Below are 21,330 nucleotides of genomic sequence, written 5' to 3' on the forward strand. Positions count from 1 at the left end.
CCTTCTCCCCGGCCTCCCCATGTAAGTCCGTTCCCCGTGGTGTCCCCGTCCCTCGGGCCCGAGGCCACGTGCTTCTCTTCTCCATCACCAGCAGCTGCTCCCAGGAAGTCCTGCCTGGTCCTTGCGGCTGTGTCCCTTGTTGACACAGGGCCCATTCTTGGACGGAAGGAGGTCCCCTGTGGTGGATGGGAATGTCCCACCTGGGTCCTGGGCCCCGCTCTGCCCCAGATCCTCTGGCTCCGGCCTCCGACGCTGTGGATTTGGCTTCACGGGGTAGGGGAGGAGGACCTGGGGCTCAGTGGGCCGTCACCCTGCTCTGCCACGGGACAAGCTCAGCCATCGAGCTGGGACAGCCTGACGGGAGCCTCAGGCAAGAGGAAAACTCAGCAGCGCTGATTTAGAGGTTCGGTCTTTACGAACTCCGCTTTGTTCCTTAGGGATGATTCGCATTCATTCAGATTTTTCTGGAGTCGGAATATACATGACAAGACGCACCATCTCAGTCCCTGTTACGTGGGCAGTTTTGTGGCATCGATGACATTCCCGTCGTGCACCCCATTTTGTTCATCCTGCAAAACTGAAAGTCTACACCCTTCAACAAGGACTCCCCGTTCCCCTCTCCCAGCTCCCAACCTTCTAACCTCAGTTCACCTCTTGACTGTGTTGACCCGAGCGGTTCCTCTGTAAGGGGACCTGTCTTGCTGGGTTGGGCCTGTTTCCCTTAGTGTAAGTTTTCAAGGTCCATCCACGTTAGAGTGTGAGTCAGGATTCCCTTCCTTTTCATGTCTGTGTAGTATTCCATGGTACATCTACACCACACTTGGTTTACCTCTCCTTCAAAAAGGAGTGGAGGGCTGGGGACATGCCACAGTGTGGGTGCCCCGGGAAAGCACCTTAGTGAAGGAAGCCAGCCACATGTTCCATGACTCCACTTATAGGATGGTCCACAAGAGACAGATCCACAGAGACAGGAAGCAGATTGGAGAAGGAGGAGGAATGGGATTCCCTGCCAACGGAGTGTGAGAATGTTCTGGAATCCGACCAGCCGCTGCCCCGCATTGTGAAGGTCCTAAATACCTTCTTTAAGAAGCGCCCACTTTAAGGTGATCAACGCGGTCATTTTAATTAAATGGTAAATTTAATTTCACCACCATAAAAAACTGATTAAAAAGAATAAAAAGGATTAAAGTAGATCATACCCCAAAATGCCCGGCTGGAAAGAGCTGATACCTTTAGGATCATTGCTGAGTCCGAGGCCCAGGGTCCCGGCTTCTCTGGGCGGGAGGTGGCTCGGACGCTGTTCTTGACCCATTCTCTGTGGGCGACTCCAGCTAGTGCCAGGCCCCCGGCCGGGCTGCGCGAGAGCGTGGGGCCTCCTCCTCGCCTCCCCGCCTCCCCGCTGACCACCAGTGGCTGACCACCAATACTGGCCAGGGCACTCCCGGTCATCGCCCTTCCCTGCCACGGGAGTGGAACGGCAGCGGGACAATAGCTCCTGGGAGGTCCCGCCAGGCCTGCGGATGGGGTGTGGCTACATGGCTGCCCTCCAGCCCTCACCCCCGAGACCCGTGGACACCTGACCTCAGCTGAGGGGAAAGCTCGTGGTTTTTCTGGGTACCAACCTCCAAGGCTGGGTGTCCCGGTGAAGTAGATGAACATCTCTGAGCTGTGGGACATGTGGGGCGCAGCCTGCTCCGTACATGCTCCTGACTGGGAGCCGACACGGGCTGGGGGACCCTCTGAGAAGGAGCTGGTGAGTCCACTCCGCCCACCCTGCCCGGCTCTCCCTTGGGGTGTGAGGCCAGGCCCATCCTGACCGCCCTGGCTCCTTTCCCTGGGCTTCAAGGAGGAGCTGCCAGTCATTTGATCCCAGTTGTCACAGGGGACTCGTTGGCCCCGGAGGTGGGTGAAATACTGAATGGTGCAACTTCTGAAAGGCAACACGTCCGCAGGACAAAACTCAGAAACCGGGGAGCCAGCCCTTTCTTCTAAGACCCAGGTCTTCCCAGACACCAGTGCCTCTGGGTGGTGCCCAGGCTCCGTGCACCCACCCTGCCCCAGACAGGCTCCCTGTGCCCTGGCGGCAGGCACCCCAGACCCTGCCACTGTGCTGTGTGTCACCTGTGTGTCACCTGCCACTGGGCCTCCTGGGCCCTCCTCGCAGGGGTCTGTCCAGCTGCAGCATGAGTGCGTGTGGCCGGTGAGACGCTGCTCCTCCCGCTCTCCTTCCCCTGAGGCCCAGGACAGGGGACCCCGGGAACCCAGGTGGTCCACACCCAGGAGAATCCGATTCCAGGCAACTGTCATTGCTCACACAAAAACCGAGGCCCGGAGGCAGCCTGGGGACCCAGGGGTGCCCTCTAGGGGAGCCCCTCAGCAATCCCACCCTAAAGACAGGAGATGGGGGGAAGCTGAGAACCCCCAAGGAGAGGCAGAGCCCTGGAAGCCCAAGTTGGGGCTGCAGAGAGAGCCCAGGCTGGAGACGCCCTCTCACCCACTGCTGTGTGGCCGTGGCCAGTTCTCCTGGCCTCCCTGTGTCTTAGACTCTTGCTTAAGACAAAAGGGAGGCTAAATGCAAAGATTTCTAAACCAGAATGTCCCCAAAAATGAGACACAGGCCACTGGGCCGGGGGCTGCAGATGGAGGATGGGGTTGTATTTCAATCTTTCAAGTCACATCAAGAGGAAGGTCAATGCCAAGTTCTTGGCCTTCCCCCACATGCTCTCCCTGGTGGGCAGGAACGGCAGGCCTCTGGCTTGGGTCACTGTAGGGCAAAGGTATCCGGCGAGAACTGGATGTCTCCTTTATGGCCATTGTATTTTGGTTTCTGTTTGTGGCCATCGAGAGATGACATTTGTTCTTGGATTCATTTACTTAAGTCAAAAGAATGAATTCCAGGAAGGATATTAACAACAATCCAGATAATATAATATTATCCAGATAATAGGAGGGTCACAGACATGGGGCAGGTGGGGGGACGGGCAGAGGAAGGCTGCGCTGGCCCCAGGTCCAGCGAGGAGGCCCGAGGGGCTGGACAGGAAGGAGGCCAGAAAGACCCTGCTGCCCGGAAGCGCCTCACGTCCCGTGGAGGCTGGGCAGACCCGCAGCTAGGAGCTGTGCCGGGCGTGGACGGGGCCACTCGCCGCAGCCTCCGGGAGCCATGCTCGCCGCCGCCACCCTCCTGACCCTGGCCCTGCTGGGCAGTGCCCACGCCTGCTCCGGAGGGACCCCGTGCCAGGCGGGCATTGTGTGCCGCATCACCAAGCCCGCCCTCCTGGTGTGTAAGTAGCACCCCTCGCCCAGGCCTCTGGGTACCCAGCAGGGGGCTTTTCAAGGACACCCCCGTGGTCAGGGGCCAGCCCTGGGCAGAGCTGCTGCACCGTAGCCCAGAGAGAGCGGAGCCCTGTGCAAGGGGCTGGGCGGGGCTCTCCCCTCCCTGCTGACCTCACCTTCAGGCTCCTTGATGGGAAGGTAGGTTCCCCTTCTGCAAAAGGAGGGGGACACCATCCCGGACCTTTGTCACAGAGATCGTGGAGCTGGGAAAAGACACTATCCTAATAAACCAGTAAGATTTCAGAGGACCAGACTGCCCTGGGTAGATCCACAGGTGACCACGGACCAACACGGACACCGCCCGGGGGCTAGCAGCCAGGCATGGGACTCATGTTTGGGTCCCCCAGTCATTCTGGGGTTCAGAGGAAGGCCTTCTTGGGAGGTCACATTTGGGGACAAAGTTTGGGTTCGTGTGTAGCTGGTGTTGAAAGTCATTCTATGGCCAGAGTTAGGCATCAGCAGAAGCCCAGGGAAGCGAGACTCTGTCACCTGCTGCTGTGTGACCTTGGTTGACTTCATTGCTTTCTCTGGACTTCAGCCTCTTGCTTACTACAAAAAGGGCACAGAGAGGCTCAATGATATGACCTCTAACACAGAACTTCTCCAGTGTAAGACCCAGGATTATAGACTCAGTTGTTTTGGGAAGGGGGTTCCCAGCATGGTCAGGGTACAGCTGGGGTCAGTGTGTAGCTGGGGCTGGGGCTGTTACTTTGACTAGGATCATGGGTGCCTGTGTGTTAGGATCCAGAGCGAGGGTGTGAGCAAGATCTCTGGCTGGGCTCAGGGTCAGGGCTCTCTGTGTCCCCTGCGAATTGCCACCTGACATGCCCCTCATCTTGGAGTCCTGTTGTGGGGAGGGGGCTCATCCCAGAGAGGCTGAGCCATGGCTGGGGCTGAGCTGGGCGGATGACCTGGGTCTGCAGCCCCTTGGTCTGCACTGTCCCCTCTAGTGAACCAGGAGACGGCCAAGGTCATCCAGACGGCCTTCCAGCGAGCCAGCTACCCGGACATCACGGGCGAGAAGGCCATGATGCTCCTGGGTCGAGTCCACTATGGTCTGCACAAGTGAGTGGCCTGGAGGGGAGGGGCAGTGGGACTAGCTCCAACCCCAGGGAGCGGCCCCCCTCACCTGTGCCCAGACCCTCACCTGCGCCCCGCCCACCTCACCTGCGCCCTGCCCCCAGGGCCCCGTGGGGGTTGATGGGAGTGTTGAGACTTCCTGGGCAGGTCCAGGCCTTGGAGGGTCCCTTCCCCACTGCCCTGGGAGGATGGGTGTCTCCCCGGGTCCTCTCACTTGAGGCAGGGGACAGAGAGGTCTCCTGACTTGCTGGGGATGATGGAAGCAGGCAAGGGCCTGCTATGGACCAGGTGCCCTTACAAACAAACCCTGCTTCTGTCTTCCTCGGCCCTAACGGGGCTCAGCGGGGCAGCGGGGGCTCAGGGAGGTCACAGTGCTTGGAGGTCACACAGCACAGCGAGGCTGGCCGACCTGACTGCAAAGCTCGGCTCCAGGAACACAGCCCGCTTCCTGGCACATCAGAGCGGATGTCGGTCTTTATGTGTGTCTGAAGCCCCGAGGGTGGCACAGACACTGTCCGGGGGCCGCCTCTTGGTCATAAAACCGAGCTCCTCCCCCGGCCCGGCAGGACGGCTGGAGAGCTGGACGGTCTACCTTGGGCCTGGAGGTGCGCGCCTAGCACCGCCAGGGGGCGCCGGCGGCGCTGCTCGGTTCAGGGCGGGGCGGAGCCCGGTGTCCACCCCGAGCTCCCTCCGCCCGAGGTTGGAGAGGCTCCTGCAGCTGGGCAAGGGCGGGAGGCGCGTGAAGGTGCCCGCAGGGCTCTCGGTGAGGCCTTGGGGGCCAGTTTCCCCTTCTGTAAACCGAGGGTAATACCAGCCTGGATCCTTGTCTCTCCCTGGGGGCGATCCTGAGCCCCACTCTGACCATGTCCTCCTACCCCAGCTCAAGGCTGGCTCCCCTCTCGGGGCCTGCTGAGGCCCACTCTTCTCATTTCCTCTTGGCTGCCATAACAAACCCCCAGAGTTTGGTGGCTTCAGACATCACGTGTTTGTTATGTTAAAATCCGGCACAGGTCACACTGGGCTAAAAATCCAGGTGTCGGCAGGGCCGGGCTCCCTCTGGCCGTGCAGGGGAGACTCTTTCCTTGTCTTTGTGAGGCCACCCCAGGCCTGGGCCCTGGGCCCCCCATCTCCAGCTCTGCCCAGGTGCATCTCGGCCGTCCTCCCTGGTGGCGTGTCCCATCTCTCCTCCCGACTCTTGATTCCCAGCACCCGGTGGACACTGCAGCCACCCGGGTGGCCTAGGGGCACCCCCCACCTGCCTCAAGGTCTTTGGCTTTGTCATAACCACAGCGTCCCCTTTGGCCCCTCCCTGACCCTGCCACGGCCTTCCTCCCTCCCTCCCGTGGCTCTCGCAGCATCCAGATCGGCCACCTGTCCATGGCCAGCAGCCAGGTGGAGTTGGTAGAGGCCAGGTCCATCGACATCTCCATCCAGAACGCATCAGTGACCATCCGGGGGACCCTGAGCTACGGTTACACAAGCGCCTGGGGGTAAGCACGCCCGTCAGCTGACATGCCCCCTCCCGGGCCCTGTCAGTGTCACAGGGCAGGACGAGGGTCCTGGGTCCTTGGCTCTTTGCAGGCTGAGCGTCAATCACTCTGTTGACTTGGAGATCGACTCCTCCACGGACCTCCAGATCAGCACCCAGCTGAGTAGGCTGCGGGCTCCCTCTGGGGAGGCAGGGAGGCCGGGCTCCAGGGGTGGGTCTCAGCAGAAAGGGAAGGTGGGGCCGTCGGAGGTTCTGAGGCCGGAAGGAGGCCCAACCCGGGAAGCTTGCAGGGTCAGGGCGCCTGGAGCTGAAGGGGCTCCTAGCTGGGCTGGGCACCCCGTGGGCACTGCCCAGGAGCCCAGGCCGCCCTGATGTGACACTGGGGCCTCTCTGCAGCCTCTGACTCCGGCCGAGTGCGCACCAGTGCCCCCAACTGCCACCTGTCTTTCCATAAGCTGCTCCTGCACCTCCAAGGGGAACATGAGTAAGTCCACGGCCCCAGCGCCCCATCCCTGCCACTGCGCCCCATTCCCACCTGCACTCCATCCTGTTGGTGTGCCCGCGCCCCCTCCAGGGTCCCCCATAGGGCATGCCTGTGGACTACCCAACCTGGGGCCATCGGTACCTTGGGTGGGGCCATTTTCAGTCCCTCCCCATCCATATAACCTCCAAGAATGGGAACTAGCAGTTGTTGAGAACATTAACGGCCGAGAGTGATTGTGAACGCTTCGCTGAGTTGATTTGATGCTCACCCAATCCAGTGCTAGGAGGCAGACTCTGTTATTACCCCCATTTTCACATGTGGGTAAACCGAGGCCTGGGGTTAGGAAGGCAGGAACGTTCCGTGTCCACCCCTGTGTCCTACACCCCAGTCACCCTCATCAAACCACAGACTAACCTGCAGCCAAGCTCAGTAACCGCTGCAGACACACAGCTCGCCACTGAGGGGTGGGAGCAGCATCCTCTGACCCAGGACCTGAGCTCCTCCTTCCTCACCTGAGAGGTTCTTGGTCTTGGCCAGTCCTCTGTCAGGGAGCTGGGAATAGTCTCATTGCACAGAGGAGGATACTGAGGCTCAGGGAGGCCCCAGTCTCATACCTGGAATGCAGGAGAGACCTGGAGGCTGGGGTCTGGGGAGCAGACACATGCATGGATCTGGACCCTGTGCATGACGTGGCCCTCCTGAGGAATTCTGAGGTCATGATGTGGTTCATGCTCATGTCTGAGCTCATGTCTGGGGTTCAGTGATCTCAGTGTGAATTGGGGACAATAATTGCCACCTCCTGAGCTCTCTGAGGATTCTGAGGCCAGCAGAGACCCAAAGGTACGCACACAGGAGGTGCTCGGCAGACGCTCAGGACCGGCTGGAGGCTCACTAGCTCTTGCTACCACCTCAGGCCCAGCTGGATCCAGCAGCTGTTCACAAACGTCATCTCCTTTACCCTGAGGCTGGTCCTGAAGGGGCAGGTGAGTGAGCAGCTGTGGCACCTGCCGTCTGCAGTCGGGGATGGGAGCCAGACCCACCTCCCTTCCTGCCCTTCCCTGAGAAGGTGTCCCTCCTACCTTCCCAAGGTAGCCAGTCCCCTGTGCCCGTTCCCAGCATGGCCACCCACACACAGCTTGAGGGAGGCACACCCTGCCTCCTTTCTGGCCTAGTTCCCTGCCTGATAAGCTGCCTGCCCTGTCCACCCCAGATCTGCAAAGAGATCAACTCCATCTCCAACATCATGGCCGACTTTGTCCAGACAAGGGCCGGTGAGTTCTGTCGGTGTGCCTCAGAAGGCAGTGGTGGGAGCAGAAAATGACCACAGTCGCTGTGTGATTCTGGACAGTCACTCCCGCCTCTGGTTCTCTTGGTCCCTGTCTAGCTCTGGCACTGGTGATTAGTGTGGCTACGGCAAGTTGCTTCCCTTGAAGTTGCAATCTCATAAGCTGTGTGACCTTGAGCCAGGGACTTACCCTCTCTGAACCTCATTTTCCTCATTAGTAAAAAGGGGACAATAGCACTTACCTCACAGAGTGACTATGAGAATCAGGTGAAAAAAAGAAAGTATGGATGAAGCATAAGACAGAACCCGGTCCATCACCAGCCCTAATCAGCACCCTGTACCCCGAGCACCAAGCTCAGTGTTAAACACATTTCAAGAACATGGATAGACGATAAGGAGGAGGAGGGCAGGATGGAGATGGAGCACTCTCCCACTCTTCCTGGGCCTCTTCCCTCCAATCTCAGGGAGGCTCTGGTTAAGGGGCAGCTCCCACGGCTTTGCAGTGGAGAAGAGAGGACTTAGCTGGGCCCGGTGGTGCACCCCTGTAATCCCAGCCATGGGGGAGGCTGAGGCAGGAGGATCTCGAGTTTAAGGCCAGTCTCCACAACCTAGTGAGACCCTGTCTCAAAACAAAAAGATAAATTAAAAGGCCGGGAATGTAGCTCCGTGGTAGAGTGTCCCTGGGCTCAATCCCCAGTTCCAAAAAAGGAAAGGGAGGAAGGACAGACTCAGGCCTCAGTTTTGTCATCCGTCCAGTGGGAACATCCCTGGGCCCCTGGAAGGCACCCAAGACGAGAGGAGGAGTGTCCCGAGAGTGGGAGGCTCCGTGCCCCCACCCCCAACGCAGAGAGCACGGCTGTTTGTTGAACTTGCTCTTCCTGACACAACCGCCCCAGTGACCCCCATCCTGCTGATTTACGGGCCCACGAGGACCCCAATCCAGAAGCAGAGGAGAGGCACCTGAGCGTGGGCCCTGCAGTGGTTTCCCGCCGCTGCCGCAGCCCCTGCGCCAGGCCAGCTGATGAGTCTCGGGCACCGAGTAGGTGCTCAGTGAGCAGGGAAGCTGCGGTCACAGAGAAACCCCAGATCAGGGGACCCTCCGGGTGGCTGCGGGGTGGTGGGGGGGAGCCTCCAGGCAGTGCCAGGGGCGTGGTGGGCATCTGGCTCCCGGCCTGCCGTGAGTGGCCAGCTCCGGCCCTGCGCCTGGTCGGGAACGGGGTGAGGGCAGAGCTGGGCGGGGGACCAGGCTGGCCTCCCACCGGGCACCTGGGCCCAGGGTCTCCCTAGCAAGGGGCTGAACGCAGGCCCAGGGAGGCGCAGGCCCAGGGAGGCGCGGGGGTGGGCCCTGTGCTCCAGGCCCAACATGCAGGGAACAATGCTTTTGTAAAGTTTTGATTGTCACGTGGCCACGCCCACTCACCTGTGGGGTGGCCACTTTTGCGCACAGTTGGGATCTTAGTGGGCACTTACCCTCTGGTGGCTTATAGAGAATGTCTGCTGACCCCTGACCCCACAAAGACACAGCCCTGGGGTAGATGGTGCCATTGGGGGTGAGGACACCAACCCGGGAGGTCGGCTCCCGGCTCCTGCCGTCCAGCCCCCGAGGGCAGGTTGGGGCTCCAGTGTCCAGCACTCCTGCCGGTGGAGCCACCAGCCGGACAGGCGCTGGGAAAAGACAATGAAAAGTGCCCCCAGAGCCCCCAGGACCCACTTTACCCGGGAGCACGGGTGGGAGGGGGCCTCCTGTGGGGCCTGGGGGACCCCTGCACCAGGCAGCTCCCGTCCTGGGCTCCAGCCTGCCCTTCTCTCCCCGCAGCCAGCATCCTCTCCTCTGGAGACATCCGGGTGGACATTTCCCTGACAGGACCCCCTGACGTCACAGCAGCCCACCTGGAGTCACACCACAAGGTGGGGGTGGGGTGGCAGGGCTCCCCTCCTGGGCGCTCCTCAGCCCCGGTCCTTTCCTGTGTCCTGGTCACACTGCCCCCAGCCTGGGAAGCCACACATCCTTCTGCTGCACCTCTTCAGGTGTCCCCTGGTGTGGCAAAGCGGGGGTGGGGGTGCTGCTTCTGTGTCTGACCCTCTGTGCTGACCACCCTCCCCTCCCAGGGACCTCACAAAGCACCAGCTCCTTCTAGAAGGCTTATTTGGCTCCCAGCATCCTCCATTGGGTGTATGTGGAGAAGCCAAGGCCTCTTGGGGCGTCTGGGGAAGCTCTACCCCTGCTACTTAGGACTAGGTTCTGCTGCTGTAAGGAAGATGCCCAGCGTAACAGCAGCGTGAACCCTCAGACGTTCACTTCCTGCTCAGAGTGGCTACCGCGAGCAGCGCAGGGGGTGGCAGCGCCATGCTGTTGGGCATGCAGGCCCCGTTGTGTTGCTGGCTGGTCACCCCACCCTCTGCTCACATCCAGTGGCCTGACCTCGGTCACATGGTCACACCTAGCTGCAAGGAAAGCAGAGAAGTGTACCTCAGGCCTCTGTGACCTGGTCAAAGACGGGGTGTCACAGAACTCTGCAGCGGTGGGTTTAGAGAACCAGCAGCCGGTCTGTGATGGAGCCTGTCCCCAGAAAAGTGAGCGAAGGAGCATTTCAGGGAGCTCGTGGCCGCCCGCGAAGCCCCTTCACCCTCGCGGGCTGGAGGAGCAGGCGCCGGGCAGGGGCCTGACTTCCGATTGCCACTTGGGGGCTCCCTGTCCATCCCCTGGTCCCAGAAGGTGCAGGACTGCGCTCAGGCCGGCCAGCTGTGCTGGTCACAGAGCACAGAGGCCCAGGGCCACCACGGCTCTGCCTGCGGTCCTTCCTGGAATGTCAGGCTTTGAGGGTGGTGACATGTCTGCTGGGTCACCTCGCCCGGGGCTGGGAACAGAGCAGAGCCTCGGGATGAAGCCTGAGCGAGGAAGGCTGGGCTGGGAGCCGGCCAGGGCCAGCTCCTCTGGGCTGGGTTCCCCAGGCTCCTCTCAGTGTCCCTGGAGCCGCTCCAGCAGGGACACAGGGGAGGGGCAGCCAGCGTCCCCCGCTTCCTCCAGGGTCATTTCATCTACAAGAACGTCTCCGAGGACCTCCCGCTGCCCACCTTCTCGCCCAGCCTGCTGGGGGACGCCCGCATGCTCTACTTCTGGTTCTCGGAGCAAGTCCTCGACTCCCTGGCCAAGGCCGCCTTCCAGGATGGCCGCCTCAGGCTCAGCCTGACCGGGGAGGAGTTCAAGGTGAGGGGCAGGTGGCTGCCGGGACGTCCCTGGGTGGGTGTGTGGCATGCATGCCCGCAGCGGAGGAGCACGGAGGAGATTCCGGGGGCACCAGAGGAGCCAGGATCCATCCGAGCTGTAGCCATGACCCTGAAGTTCATTGATTAGGACCTACTGTGTGTTGGGTGGATCGACCCATCAATTGAGGAATCAGTAGATAAATAGGCAGATGCTTGCCACACGGGAACTGAGCCATGAACATGAGCTGCCATTACTATCTGTGTTGAAAGTATTTTGGCTGCACTCACTCTGTGGGGTAAGTACTGTCACTACCTCCATTTTCCAACAACAAAAGCACAACGAAGCTCAGAGAGGGTAGGTAACTTGTCCAAGAACACACAGCTTGGACGAGGTGGCTCCAAGTCTGCACTCTTCCATACTAAACGTGCTCGCGTGGTCCCCAGTCCATGCCGGTCACTGAATTCATGGGGGAACTGAAGCCTTGAGGGAAGAGACTTCCCCAAGGTCATGTAGATGGTGTGGCCTCCAGTCAGGTCAGGGGTCCTCTGCACCCCACCTGCCCAGAGCATATCAGATCATGTGTGTGTGGGGGGGATTGGGAGTTGGTTTGGGGAGGGGTCAGGCCCTAGCCCCTCACCCCATCCTGGTTTCCTTGTGAGGACTGACCCCCTGGCCACCTCTGGCCCCTCTCTTTCAGGCAGTGCTGGAGACCCACGGCTTCAACACCAACCAGGACATGTTTCTGGAGGTAACTGCCCTGCTGCTGGGGCTCGTCTCCTGCACCCCAATTCTTCTTTTGCTTCAGAAGTCCCTATTCAGCCAGCCACAGCAGCAGTGGTGACCAGGACAGCTCGGCCCCGAGCTGGACCCTTTCTGCATGAGACTTCCTGCCACGCTCATGACAACCCTGGGGTGAGGCACGGCCATGGTCCCCGTCTGCACACAGGGGAACGCAGCGAATGGCAGAGCTGGCTCAGAGCCAGCTGTCACGGCCCCGAGGACTGTGCTCTGTTACCCAGGCCACAGGGCCTTGCGGGAGGCTGGACGCCCAGGATCACCCAGGCTCGGAGGGCCCTGGCGAGAGGTTGAGGCCACTGGTCACCCCTGATCCCAAAGCCAACCTCGGGCAGACTCCTTGGGGGTCACAGCCTCTGCCTGCTCTGCCGAGTGGCAATGATGTCCTAATCCCTCTCTCCGTAGGAGGTTCCACTGTGAATCCCGGGTCCCTGGCCTGAGCAGACCCTGGCCATCTCTGGGCAAACTGCCCCCAGCCTCTGGTCTCACCCGCCCCGCCCATGGCAGTGACTTCATCCCCCTCCATCCTTGAACCTCCGGCTGCCCCTCGCCCAGCCTTCCGCCACCCGCTCCCCGTCCTCACCAACTCAGTGTCTGCCTGGTGACCACTGCTGTGCTACTTCCCCAGAGCTGGGCAGTGGCCCCAGTGAAACTCGTCCCTCAGCTTCCTGCTTCCAGCCCCTCCCCCACCTGCTCCTTCCTGTGTCCTCGTGCTGTCCTCGTGGACATGGCCTCTCCTCCTTCTGAGCTTCAGATCTGCCCCCCCCCCCACCGTGTTCCCAGCCCTGCAGACGCCTCGCTTCCTTCCCAGAGTGCAGCTCGGAGCCTCTGGGGTGCCCCTGCCCTCCCTCCTCCCTCCTCCCCCTTCCCGAGTCCTGTCCCTCAGGTGTCCTCACTGTTGGTAGGGTCTGTCCACCTCTCTGTCTCCACCTTCCCCCTGGAGGGCTCCCTCTGCAGGGAGTCCTCCTGCATCCCGATACCCCTGACCATCTGTTCTCTAAGGAGGTCAATAGAACAAGCTATTGGAGAAGTAAAACTGATCATCTTCCTGCCAGGTCACAACTCGTCAAAGATAAAGGACCAGGGTCGCGGGATATGGCAAGGTTCTCTGTGCTGGCCTTGAGAATCCTGTATAGCCTGGCCCCTGTCTACTCTCAACCTAGTTGTTTTAGACACAGCGTCATGGTTCACCTCTGGAAACGGCTCGGTCTCCATCTCTTCAATTATTTCCTCTACTCTGTTTTCTCGCCTCCTTGAATAAGACGCACGCAGGTTGGACCTTCTCTCCATCTTCTATATCTGTTAGTTACTCTGACGAATTTTTTCATCTTTTGATATTTCTGTGCAAAATTCCTAAATTCCGGATAGTTTTTCCAGACATTTCTTCCGATTCATTAATTTTCTTTACAGCTAGGTCATATCCATTTATCCACCCACTGAGTTTTCCATCTGAACCTCAGTAACTTTTATTTATGATAACTTTTTGAGTTTGTTTTTTAAAATCTTCCTTCTCTCCCACCCCAGAGTGCCATCTTTTCATGGGGGCTCTTTCCTCTAATCATTTTTTTTAAAAAGTTTCTTGGGACTTTCCGCCAGGTTGTTCTACTATGTCCGGTTCTTGGGGTCCTCACCCTGCTGCCTGTTGGGTTTGCTGGCAGTCCCTCATGGTGGGTGGTTTCCTTGTGTGGATTGCCATTCCTGTCTGTCCGCAAGCTCGTCTTTGGTGGAATGTGATTTTCCCATGGACAGACTGTGCCCTGGATGAACCTAAATTCCCTAAGAAGACGGTTTGGTATTTATTTCTGCCAGGAACCCCAGGACTACGTCACGTGTTAGTCTTGGATGTGACATAATCACGCAGCTCAGGACGCCCTGCCATATAAATCATCCTTCAGTCCTGCTGAGCCTGGCTGGGCCTTTTGATTGACATCTCTCGCCTCCCTCCGACACTCCCTGGGGCATTCTTGAACAAGGGAAGATTTTTAGTCTCCTTTTCACTGAGTGGAAATGACTTGGTTCCTCTTCTGCCTCTCACCGCTCTCTCTCTCTCTCTCTCTCTCTCTCTGAGGAAATAAAACCCAGACAATGTGGTCTGGAGCCACATCCTAACTCTCTGGGCCGCACTGCTTAGAGCTTTGCCTTACAATATTCCTCCCTCTCTGAGACCTGGGGTTGGCCCTGTCTTTCTTTTGAGCTTGGCCATGTATTACACAAAACCTTTTGTTGTGAAGCATCCGCTGGGTCCGTGGGTTCCCGGGTGGAGGTCTCCTGGAGCCAAGTCCCACGGGCTCTCCTCCTGCAGGCAGGTGCAGCCGACCTCAGGCTACTCGCCACTCCCAGCCTCACTCTGTCCAGTCCTTGTTTGGCCAGCCCCCTTCCACAGGGCCTTTGCATGTGCTGTCCTCTCTGTCTAGAAGGGCTTTCCCTCCCCCTGTCCTATCTGACTCCTCCTCATCCTCAGGGAAGGCCTCTCCCACCTTCCTGGATACAGATCAGATCTCCTCTTGAGGGCTTTGGGGCCACAACCTGGTCCATCTCTCCTTTAAACTGCCTCTCAGTTGAAATCTTGCATTTAGCTTTGGAATCATCTGATGAATTTGAGCTTTGCTGGTCTGTTTGGTTCTCTGCTGTGACTATACTTCTGGCCCAGGGATGAAGCCTAGTGGGGAGTCCGTGGATATTTTTTGAAGTGCGGGGTCACCGTGTGGCAGGGCCTAGTCTCAGCTCCTTCTTGAATGATCTCATTTAATCCTCATAACCGTCCTCTGAGGCAGGAACCGGTATCCCCAGGGTACAGGTAGAGCCGGGAGCACAAAGGCTAAGCCAAGGCGTCCTTCCCACCCTTGAGAGGGGACAGGGCAAGGAACAGCTTCACTAGCCCACGGGGGACAAAAAAACCCAACGGTCAGAAGAGACGAGAGTCTTACTTTTTCAGTTAACTGGCAGATTTGTGAAGTGGTGCAGCTGAGGTTTCCAGAGTTGGAACCCAGCCTGGGGCCGGAGCCTCTGCCCCAGCAGTTTCCTCTTCTCCCAGCCCTGGGACACCCAAGTCAGCTCCATCCCTCGCTAAGGGCATCAGTGACAGCTCTTCTAACGGCCTGTCCCCCACCCCTGTCTCCCACAGCTATTCGGCAATATCCCCACCCGCCAGACCCAAGTGATCGTCTACTGCCCCAAGAGGCCCAAGATCGCTTGTCAGAACAAGGGCGTCGTGGTCACCTCCTCGGTGGTGGTGAAATTCCTCTTCCCCCACCCGGATGGCCAAAGTGCTGTGGCTCACACCTTTGAAGAGGTGAGGTGGGTGCGGGGGCAGGGGCAGGGACCCGGGCCATGCAGGGCAGGGGACAGCGTCTCCAACGACGTCTCCAAATCCTTCTCCCCACCTCTGCGTGTGGCTCCGTGGCATGCCAGGCCCGGGGGTTCCTCCTCCCAAATCCATTAGGCCACGTGGATTTCCAGATTCGAAACTGTGTGTGTTTTAGAAAAGCAGCGCAGTGCGTGAGAGGAACACTCTAGAGGGACCGGGGCGGGGGGAACCCCACAATCCACACGCATGGACTTGGACGGACGCTCAAAAGAAGCAAGATAAATACACTATCCAAGGCCTCCCATTGGGACAGCCAGGCTTTGGCCACACACTTAAAAAACAAACAAACAAAAACAGCTTTCAGTTTGCAGAGCTTATTTGATTTTGTGATTATAGATAAGGAATCGAAGCTCCATGTGATCCCTGATGTTCTTCTCTGTGTCCTTAATACTTCTTTCTTCCTTCCTTCCTTCCTTCCTTCCTTCCTTCCTTCCTTCCTTCCTTCCTTCCTTCCTTCCTTCCTTTCTTTTCTTCATCCCCAGCCCTTTTTATTTTAAGACAAGTTCACACTAAGTTGCTGAGGCTGGCCTTGAACTTGCCATCCTCCTGCCTTGGCCTCCCGAGTTGCTGGGGTTCCAGGCGTGCGTTCGCCCCCACACCCAGCTTCTCAAAGTTTCTTAGTACATTGGAAACTAAAGATAAAGATAAGACAGGCACAACCTGGAAAATAGAGAAATCTAAAGAAGAGAACCACACTCCCTGACAGTACTTTGCCCTCAGCCACCCGCAAGGGACAAATGGAGCAGAGTTCCCTTTGGTATTTTATTTTTTATCAACCTCTTATTGTGGAAGAACTTCAGATTTGAATGAAAGTTGTAAAGACATGCAGAGGGGTCACTTGCTGTCCACCTGGCTTCCCTGTGGCTGATGTCTCTCAGAACCCACCCCATGGGCTGTGACTCAGCCCTGAGTGTAGAACACTGTCAGGACCAGACTCCAGACGGGCTCCCACCAGTTTTTCCACTGATGTCCCTTTTCTGTACCAAGAGCCAGTCCAGGAGAGCATGTGGTATTTACCTTTTTGAAAATCTCTTAAAATTTTGTGTTATCTCATTTTCTTTACTTATTGTTTGTTATCGAAGAATCTGACAATTTCAGAAAAAAGCATTCAATACTTTTGCAATACTTGTGAAAGCTAAGGCTTTGTTCAGCCTGTAGGGATGATAAGGACAAGGACCACCGCAGGGGATCTTATGGTGCCCTGAGAGGGCACCTCTGGGCTAAGGAGCTGGGACTGGAAAGGGACCTGATAGGATTCTTGCTGAAGCTGGTCCAGGGTGATCAGATTTCCCGAGGGCCACACCACGTGGAGGATCAGAAACCAGATCAAAGATGAGGCTGAGCAGATACTGAAGGTGGGGATTCTTGCTAGACTGGTTTCGCAGTGTTCTCGCAAAAACTCATTTATAGGCAACACACCGTGGTCCTGGGAGAAGGTTCTGGAGCCTCCCTGAATTTTGGTCAAGCAGAGAATCTTTGCAAACACAACAAACACCTCCTCCCCGGGTATCCTGTTTCACCCCCCCAACTTTTCCAGCAATCCTCTCCTGTCTCTGCCCCCACCCCCAAACCTCTCTTCTGACATCAGCTGTCAGCCAGGGTGGGATCAGGTGGAGCTGAAGGGGGCTTTTCCAGAAGGGAGTGTGGGCCAGCTCTCCAGGGGCCAGGAGAGAGCCAGGGCAGGTGACCCACGGGGGGCACTGGTGGGAGCTGCCCCCAAGGATCCACCAGGCCACCCCTTTACCAGACAGAGGCCTCTTCAAAGGGAGAACCAGCAGGTCATTTGTTCAAGGTCACACGTCACATTTTTACTGAGTCAGCAGTTTTTGCAGCCCCAGAACATTCATCCATTCATGGGTTTTTAACCACATCTATTGAGTTCTTCCTCTGGGCCGGGTTCTGTGGTCCGCATGAAGCTCACAGCGTAATGGGCAGAGGCAGAGAATAACTAGCTCGCCAAACAAAAGACCGCATAACCTCTACTTGGTTGTTGTTGTTCTTTTTATGATACACAGGACAGCAGGGTGTATTTTGACATATTATACACACATGAAGTATGACCTATTCTTATTTAGGGTCCCTTTCTTGTGGTTGTACGTGATGGGGAGTTTCACTGGTCGTGAATTCATACATGAGCATAGGAAATTTATGTCTGATTCATTCCACTGTCTTTCTTATTCCCATCCCCACTCCCTTCTCTTCCTTCCCTTTGTGTGTAATCCAGTGAACTTCCATCCCGGTCCCCATATTGTGTGTTAGTATCCACCTATCAGAGACAACATTTGGCATTTGGTTTTGGGGGATTGGCTAACTTCACATAGCATGAGAGTCTCCAGTTCCATCCATTTACCTGCAAATACCATGATTTCATTCTTCTTTATGGTTGAGTAATATTCCATTGCGTTTATATTCCACAGTTTCTTTACCATTCATCCTTGAAGGGCACCTGGGTTGGTTCCATAGCTTAGCTATTTTGATTTGGGCTGCTATAAACGTTGATGTGGCTGCCTCACGGTGGTAGGATGATTTTAGTCCTATGGCTTTATGCCGAGAGGTGGGATAACCGCATCAAATGGTGACAACCTCTACTTTTGGCCAGCACCGTAAAATAAAAATGTGTGCTTCAGGAAGTGCTAGAGCAACTTCAACTCCACGTCAGTTTGCTTGAGAGTCGCCTGGTGCCACAGGTCTCCTCTTTGGCGTGGGCATGCTCTGGGGAGGCTGTGAAAGCAGATTCCTGGGTCCATCTGCAGGGTCTCCGCTGGTAGGTCTGGGGCAGGGCCTGAGAGTCTGCATCTCCAGCACGATCCTCCTCCTGGTGCTGACGCTGCTGGTCAGGGGACCACACGGGAGCAGCGAGCAGCGAGCAGCGGCACTCGGGTGTGTCTGACGCCCAAAGTGTGAAAATGCAGGTCAATCCGACCCCAGGCAGAGGAATCCTCAGGCGCCCGGACGCGGCTTCACTCTGGAGGTGGAAAAAGTGAGCCGCACGGGGAAGTCCTGCTCCTCTGTGGTCTCTGACTAACCAGCCCGAGGAGACTGGGGATGGGTAAATCAGAAACCAGGACAGGAAGTGCCGGCGGGACTCGGGGTCCTGGGCCAACACCGAAGGTGCTGGGGACTTGCGCAGGTTTGGCCTGGGTTTGATGCTGGGGAGGAATCGCAGGCCCTGGAGCTGCTGTGCAAGCCCTCTGCCCCCGGGTCACACGCCCGGCCTTCCCGCTCTTTTCAGAAGACCAGGAGTTCAGCTCCACCCCAGGATCCCGGGACCCCAGCTCTCCACTCCTCTCCATCTGGTTGCCCCGTGCAGTCGGGGCCCCAGACAGGAGGGCTGCTCTGTGCTTCGGGAAGCCCCTGGCTCACAGCAGATCTGGTTTCTCTCCCCAGGACATCGTCACCACCATCCAGGCCTCCTATGCCAAGAAGAAGCTGTCCTTGCACCTCCTGGATCTCCAGTAGGTGCTGCAGAGAGGGGAGGGGGCAGCAGCTCAGCCAACCTGGTCCCGACTCTGCGGTGGTGGTGGTGGGGGGGCGGACTGGGTCCTGGTGGGGAAGTGCAGACTTCCGGCTCGGCCACAGGGAGAGACCTTCCCTAGAGTCTAGATGAGGAGGAAGAGGCGCCACGGGAGGGAATGGCGGAGGGCCCAGCAGAGGGGAGGGGACCTGAGCTAAGGTCTGGCATCTGGAATGGCAAAATCTTTTTTTTTTCTTCTTCTTGGTACTGAGGTCTGAGCCCAGAGGCACTTGACCACTGAGCCCCATCCCCAGCCCTGTCGTGTATTTTATTTAGAGACGGGGGTCTTGCTGAGTGGCTCAGGGACTCGCTAAGTGGCTGAGGCTGGCTTTGAACTGGCCATCCTCCTGCCGCAGCCACTGGGATTACAGGCGTGTGCCACCGTGCCCGGCTGAAATGGCAAACCTTGGGACAGTATTCCAAAGGCCTTTCTTACCGAGGGCCTAAAGTATTGGGCAGAAGCACCTAGATTCCTGGGGTTTCTTTTCTGGGGGGGTGTTCCAGCAAGGAGCCAACCGAGGCCCAGTTCCCATCTCTTTTTGATTTCAGGACCCAACCCAAGTCTACTTCCAGCACCGATGAGGTAGGAGGGCTTGGGAGATAAGTCTGTAGGGCCTCATGCCTCGAAGAAAGCAGGGACAGGTCCCTAAAGGAAGCCAACGGAACCCAAAGAAATGGCCTGGATGTCCCCTCCCAGTCACCTGTGACCCTCCTCCCTGCTGTGTCTTCGGGGAGAGCTCTCCTGTTGCAGAAATGGGGTCGTGGTAGGGTGGACTGAGGAGGCAGGAGAGTCCTGGCCATGGGGCCTCTCCCTGGGCCTCAGTTTTCCCCCTGTGAATGGGATAACAGCCCCCGCCCTCCCCAGGGCCTCGGAAGGACCTCGCAGGAAGGAGGCAGGAGGCGAGGGCTGGCTGGGAGGTCTTTTTTCTTGGGCACCTGGATGAATGCTCACGGGGACTGTGTGGCCATCCACCCGTGGGTCACTGTGGGGCTCTCACTGTGGGCCTTTCTGATTGACAGAGCAAGTTCAAGTCCGTCCAGAACTTCCTGTGGTCGATGGTCTCCACGGTGGGCATCCCTGAGGTCATGACTCGTAAGTGTGGCCAGGCGGAGAGGTTGGGGTGCAGGTCGCACTTGACTTTGTCCCCACACTCTCAGATGGTGGAGTGCAGAGGCCCCACCCCTTCCCAGGCAGCCCCCGGGGCCTCCGATTCTGCAGCCATGACACTTAGGGGTCCTGCGTCCCTTCCCTAAGGTACCTCTCCCTGTTGGTGGCAATGCAGGCCACTGACCTGGCCAGATGCATGGACCCCTGATTCTGGCTCCCCTTGAGGACATTACCACTGCCACCCACATGGCGGCTGAGCCCACCGCCAACGGCAGAGAGAAGGCTGGGCCTGATAGCTGGAGGGTGCGACCTTGTCGTAGCCCAGCCTCAGTTTCCCTTCCTATGAAATGAAGTCAGCTTGATGGTCCCCAGATTCCCTTTGGACCTTGACACTGTAGGATGTTTGTCCCTCTGCAGTGACTTTAATGGTGGAATCTGAGACATCGGCACAGAGTAAGGGGGTGGGTGTTGTACAAGACCCTTCCGAGAGCTCTGTGCCCTGTTCCCCATGAACGTAGGGGACAGGCCGGTCTTCATTTTTTAATATCTGCTTGTTCAAGAGGAGAAGAGTAGAAACAGGAATCACTCTGGCTGACTGTCTCCGTCTCTCTCGGCCTCAGTTTTCCCCATCTGTATCATGGAGCTAAAATTGGGGGTGGACTGAGCTGGGTTGCTGGGAAGAGTGCTCTGTGTGGTGGCAAAGAGCACCTGGAGGCTCAGTGAGGGGAGGCGAGACCCCCAGAGCAGGCCTGGGAGTGACGGCTGCTCCCCAGGGTCGGCTAAGCAGGGCAGATTCACAGAATGTTGTCCCAACGTCTCCCACAAGCCTGGGGCTGGGCCTGCTCCCCAAGAAGGGCTGACTGGGGCTCCCTCCCTGCCCAGGGCTCGAGGTGGCGTTTACGGCGCTCATGAACAGCAAGGGCCTGGACCTCTTCGACATCATCAACCCCGAGATCATCTCTCGTGATGTGAGTGCACGGTCCCACCTCCTGGGGACGACGCAGCCCCAGACAGCTTCCCTGGGGTGACTGGCTGCTGGGGAGACGGGCAGAGGGGCGCGCCCAGGGCCTCCTGGTGGCCTTGGGGCCAGTTAGCCTGCTGCTCTCTCCAGGGCTTTCTGCTGCTGCAAATGGACTTTGGCTTCCCGGAGCACCTGCTGGTGGACTTCCTGCAGAGCCTGGGCTAGGGATCCTGGAGCTGCCTGGGTCTCCAACCAGGAGGCCCGACCAGACTCGCACTCAGCTGACCCCGGCCTCTCTGTCCATCCGCATGGAGTCAGGGTGCGCGTAGGGAGACGGAGGCCCAGGGGCATTAAAATTTTGTGTCCAGGAGCTGTGAGGTGGTTCTTCAGTAGGGGGGCCCTGGGGCGGGGTGGGGAACGACATTTGTCCTTTGCTGGCCAGATCTGACAAGGCCAGCCCTGGGTGTCCACCCTCCTGCCAGCCCTTCCACAGCCGTTGCTCCCAATCCCTCTGTCCCTGTCACACCAGTGCTGCCCCCTCTGCTGGACAGTCTTGAACAGCCCCTCTCCTGGTAGGTGTCCCTCCTTGAAGCCCTCCACCCTTGAGGGCTAGATCAAGGCCAGCCCCTCAGGGTGTCGGTGACCTCTGGAGTCACACCCTCTAGTGACTCCTCTCCACGATCAGACGGCAGCCGGCCACGGGCAC

At 58.1% G+C, this 21,330-nt stretch overlaps 1 protein-coding gene across 1 annotated transcript; it reads left to right on the top strand.

Annotated features, from left to right (window-relative positions):
* The first annotated feature begins 2,995 nt into the window (after positions 1-2,995).
* On the top strand, positions 2,996-20,994 carry Cetp (cholesteryl ester transfer protein). Its single transcript, XM_005318214.4, has 16 exons — positions 2,996-3,281; positions 4,284-4,398; positions 5,769-5,903; positions 5,995-6,065; positions 6,299-6,386; positions 7,300-7,369; positions 7,597-7,657; positions 9,488-9,579; positions 10,700-10,879; positions 11,577-11,627; positions 14,799-14,966; positions 18,429-18,496; positions 19,105-19,138; positions 19,576-19,648; positions 20,546-20,631; positions 20,775-20,994. The coding sequence occupies exons 1-16, from the start codon at positions 3,161-3,163 to the stop codon at positions 20,847-20,849; spliced, it is 1,488 nt and encodes a 495-aa protein (XP_005318271.2). The 5' UTR covers positions 2,996-3,160; the 3' UTR covers positions 20,850-20,994.
* Positions 20,995-21,330: the final 336 nt, after the last annotated feature.

This window comes from Ictidomys tridecemlineatus, chromosome 15 (genome assembly GCF_052094955.1).
Source record: "Ictidomys tridecemlineatus isolate mIctTri1 chromosome 15, mIctTri1.hap1, whole genome shotgun sequence".
Lineage (NCBI taxonomy): Eukaryota > Metazoa > Chordata > Mammalia > Rodentia > Sciuridae > Ictidomys > Ictidomys tridecemlineatus.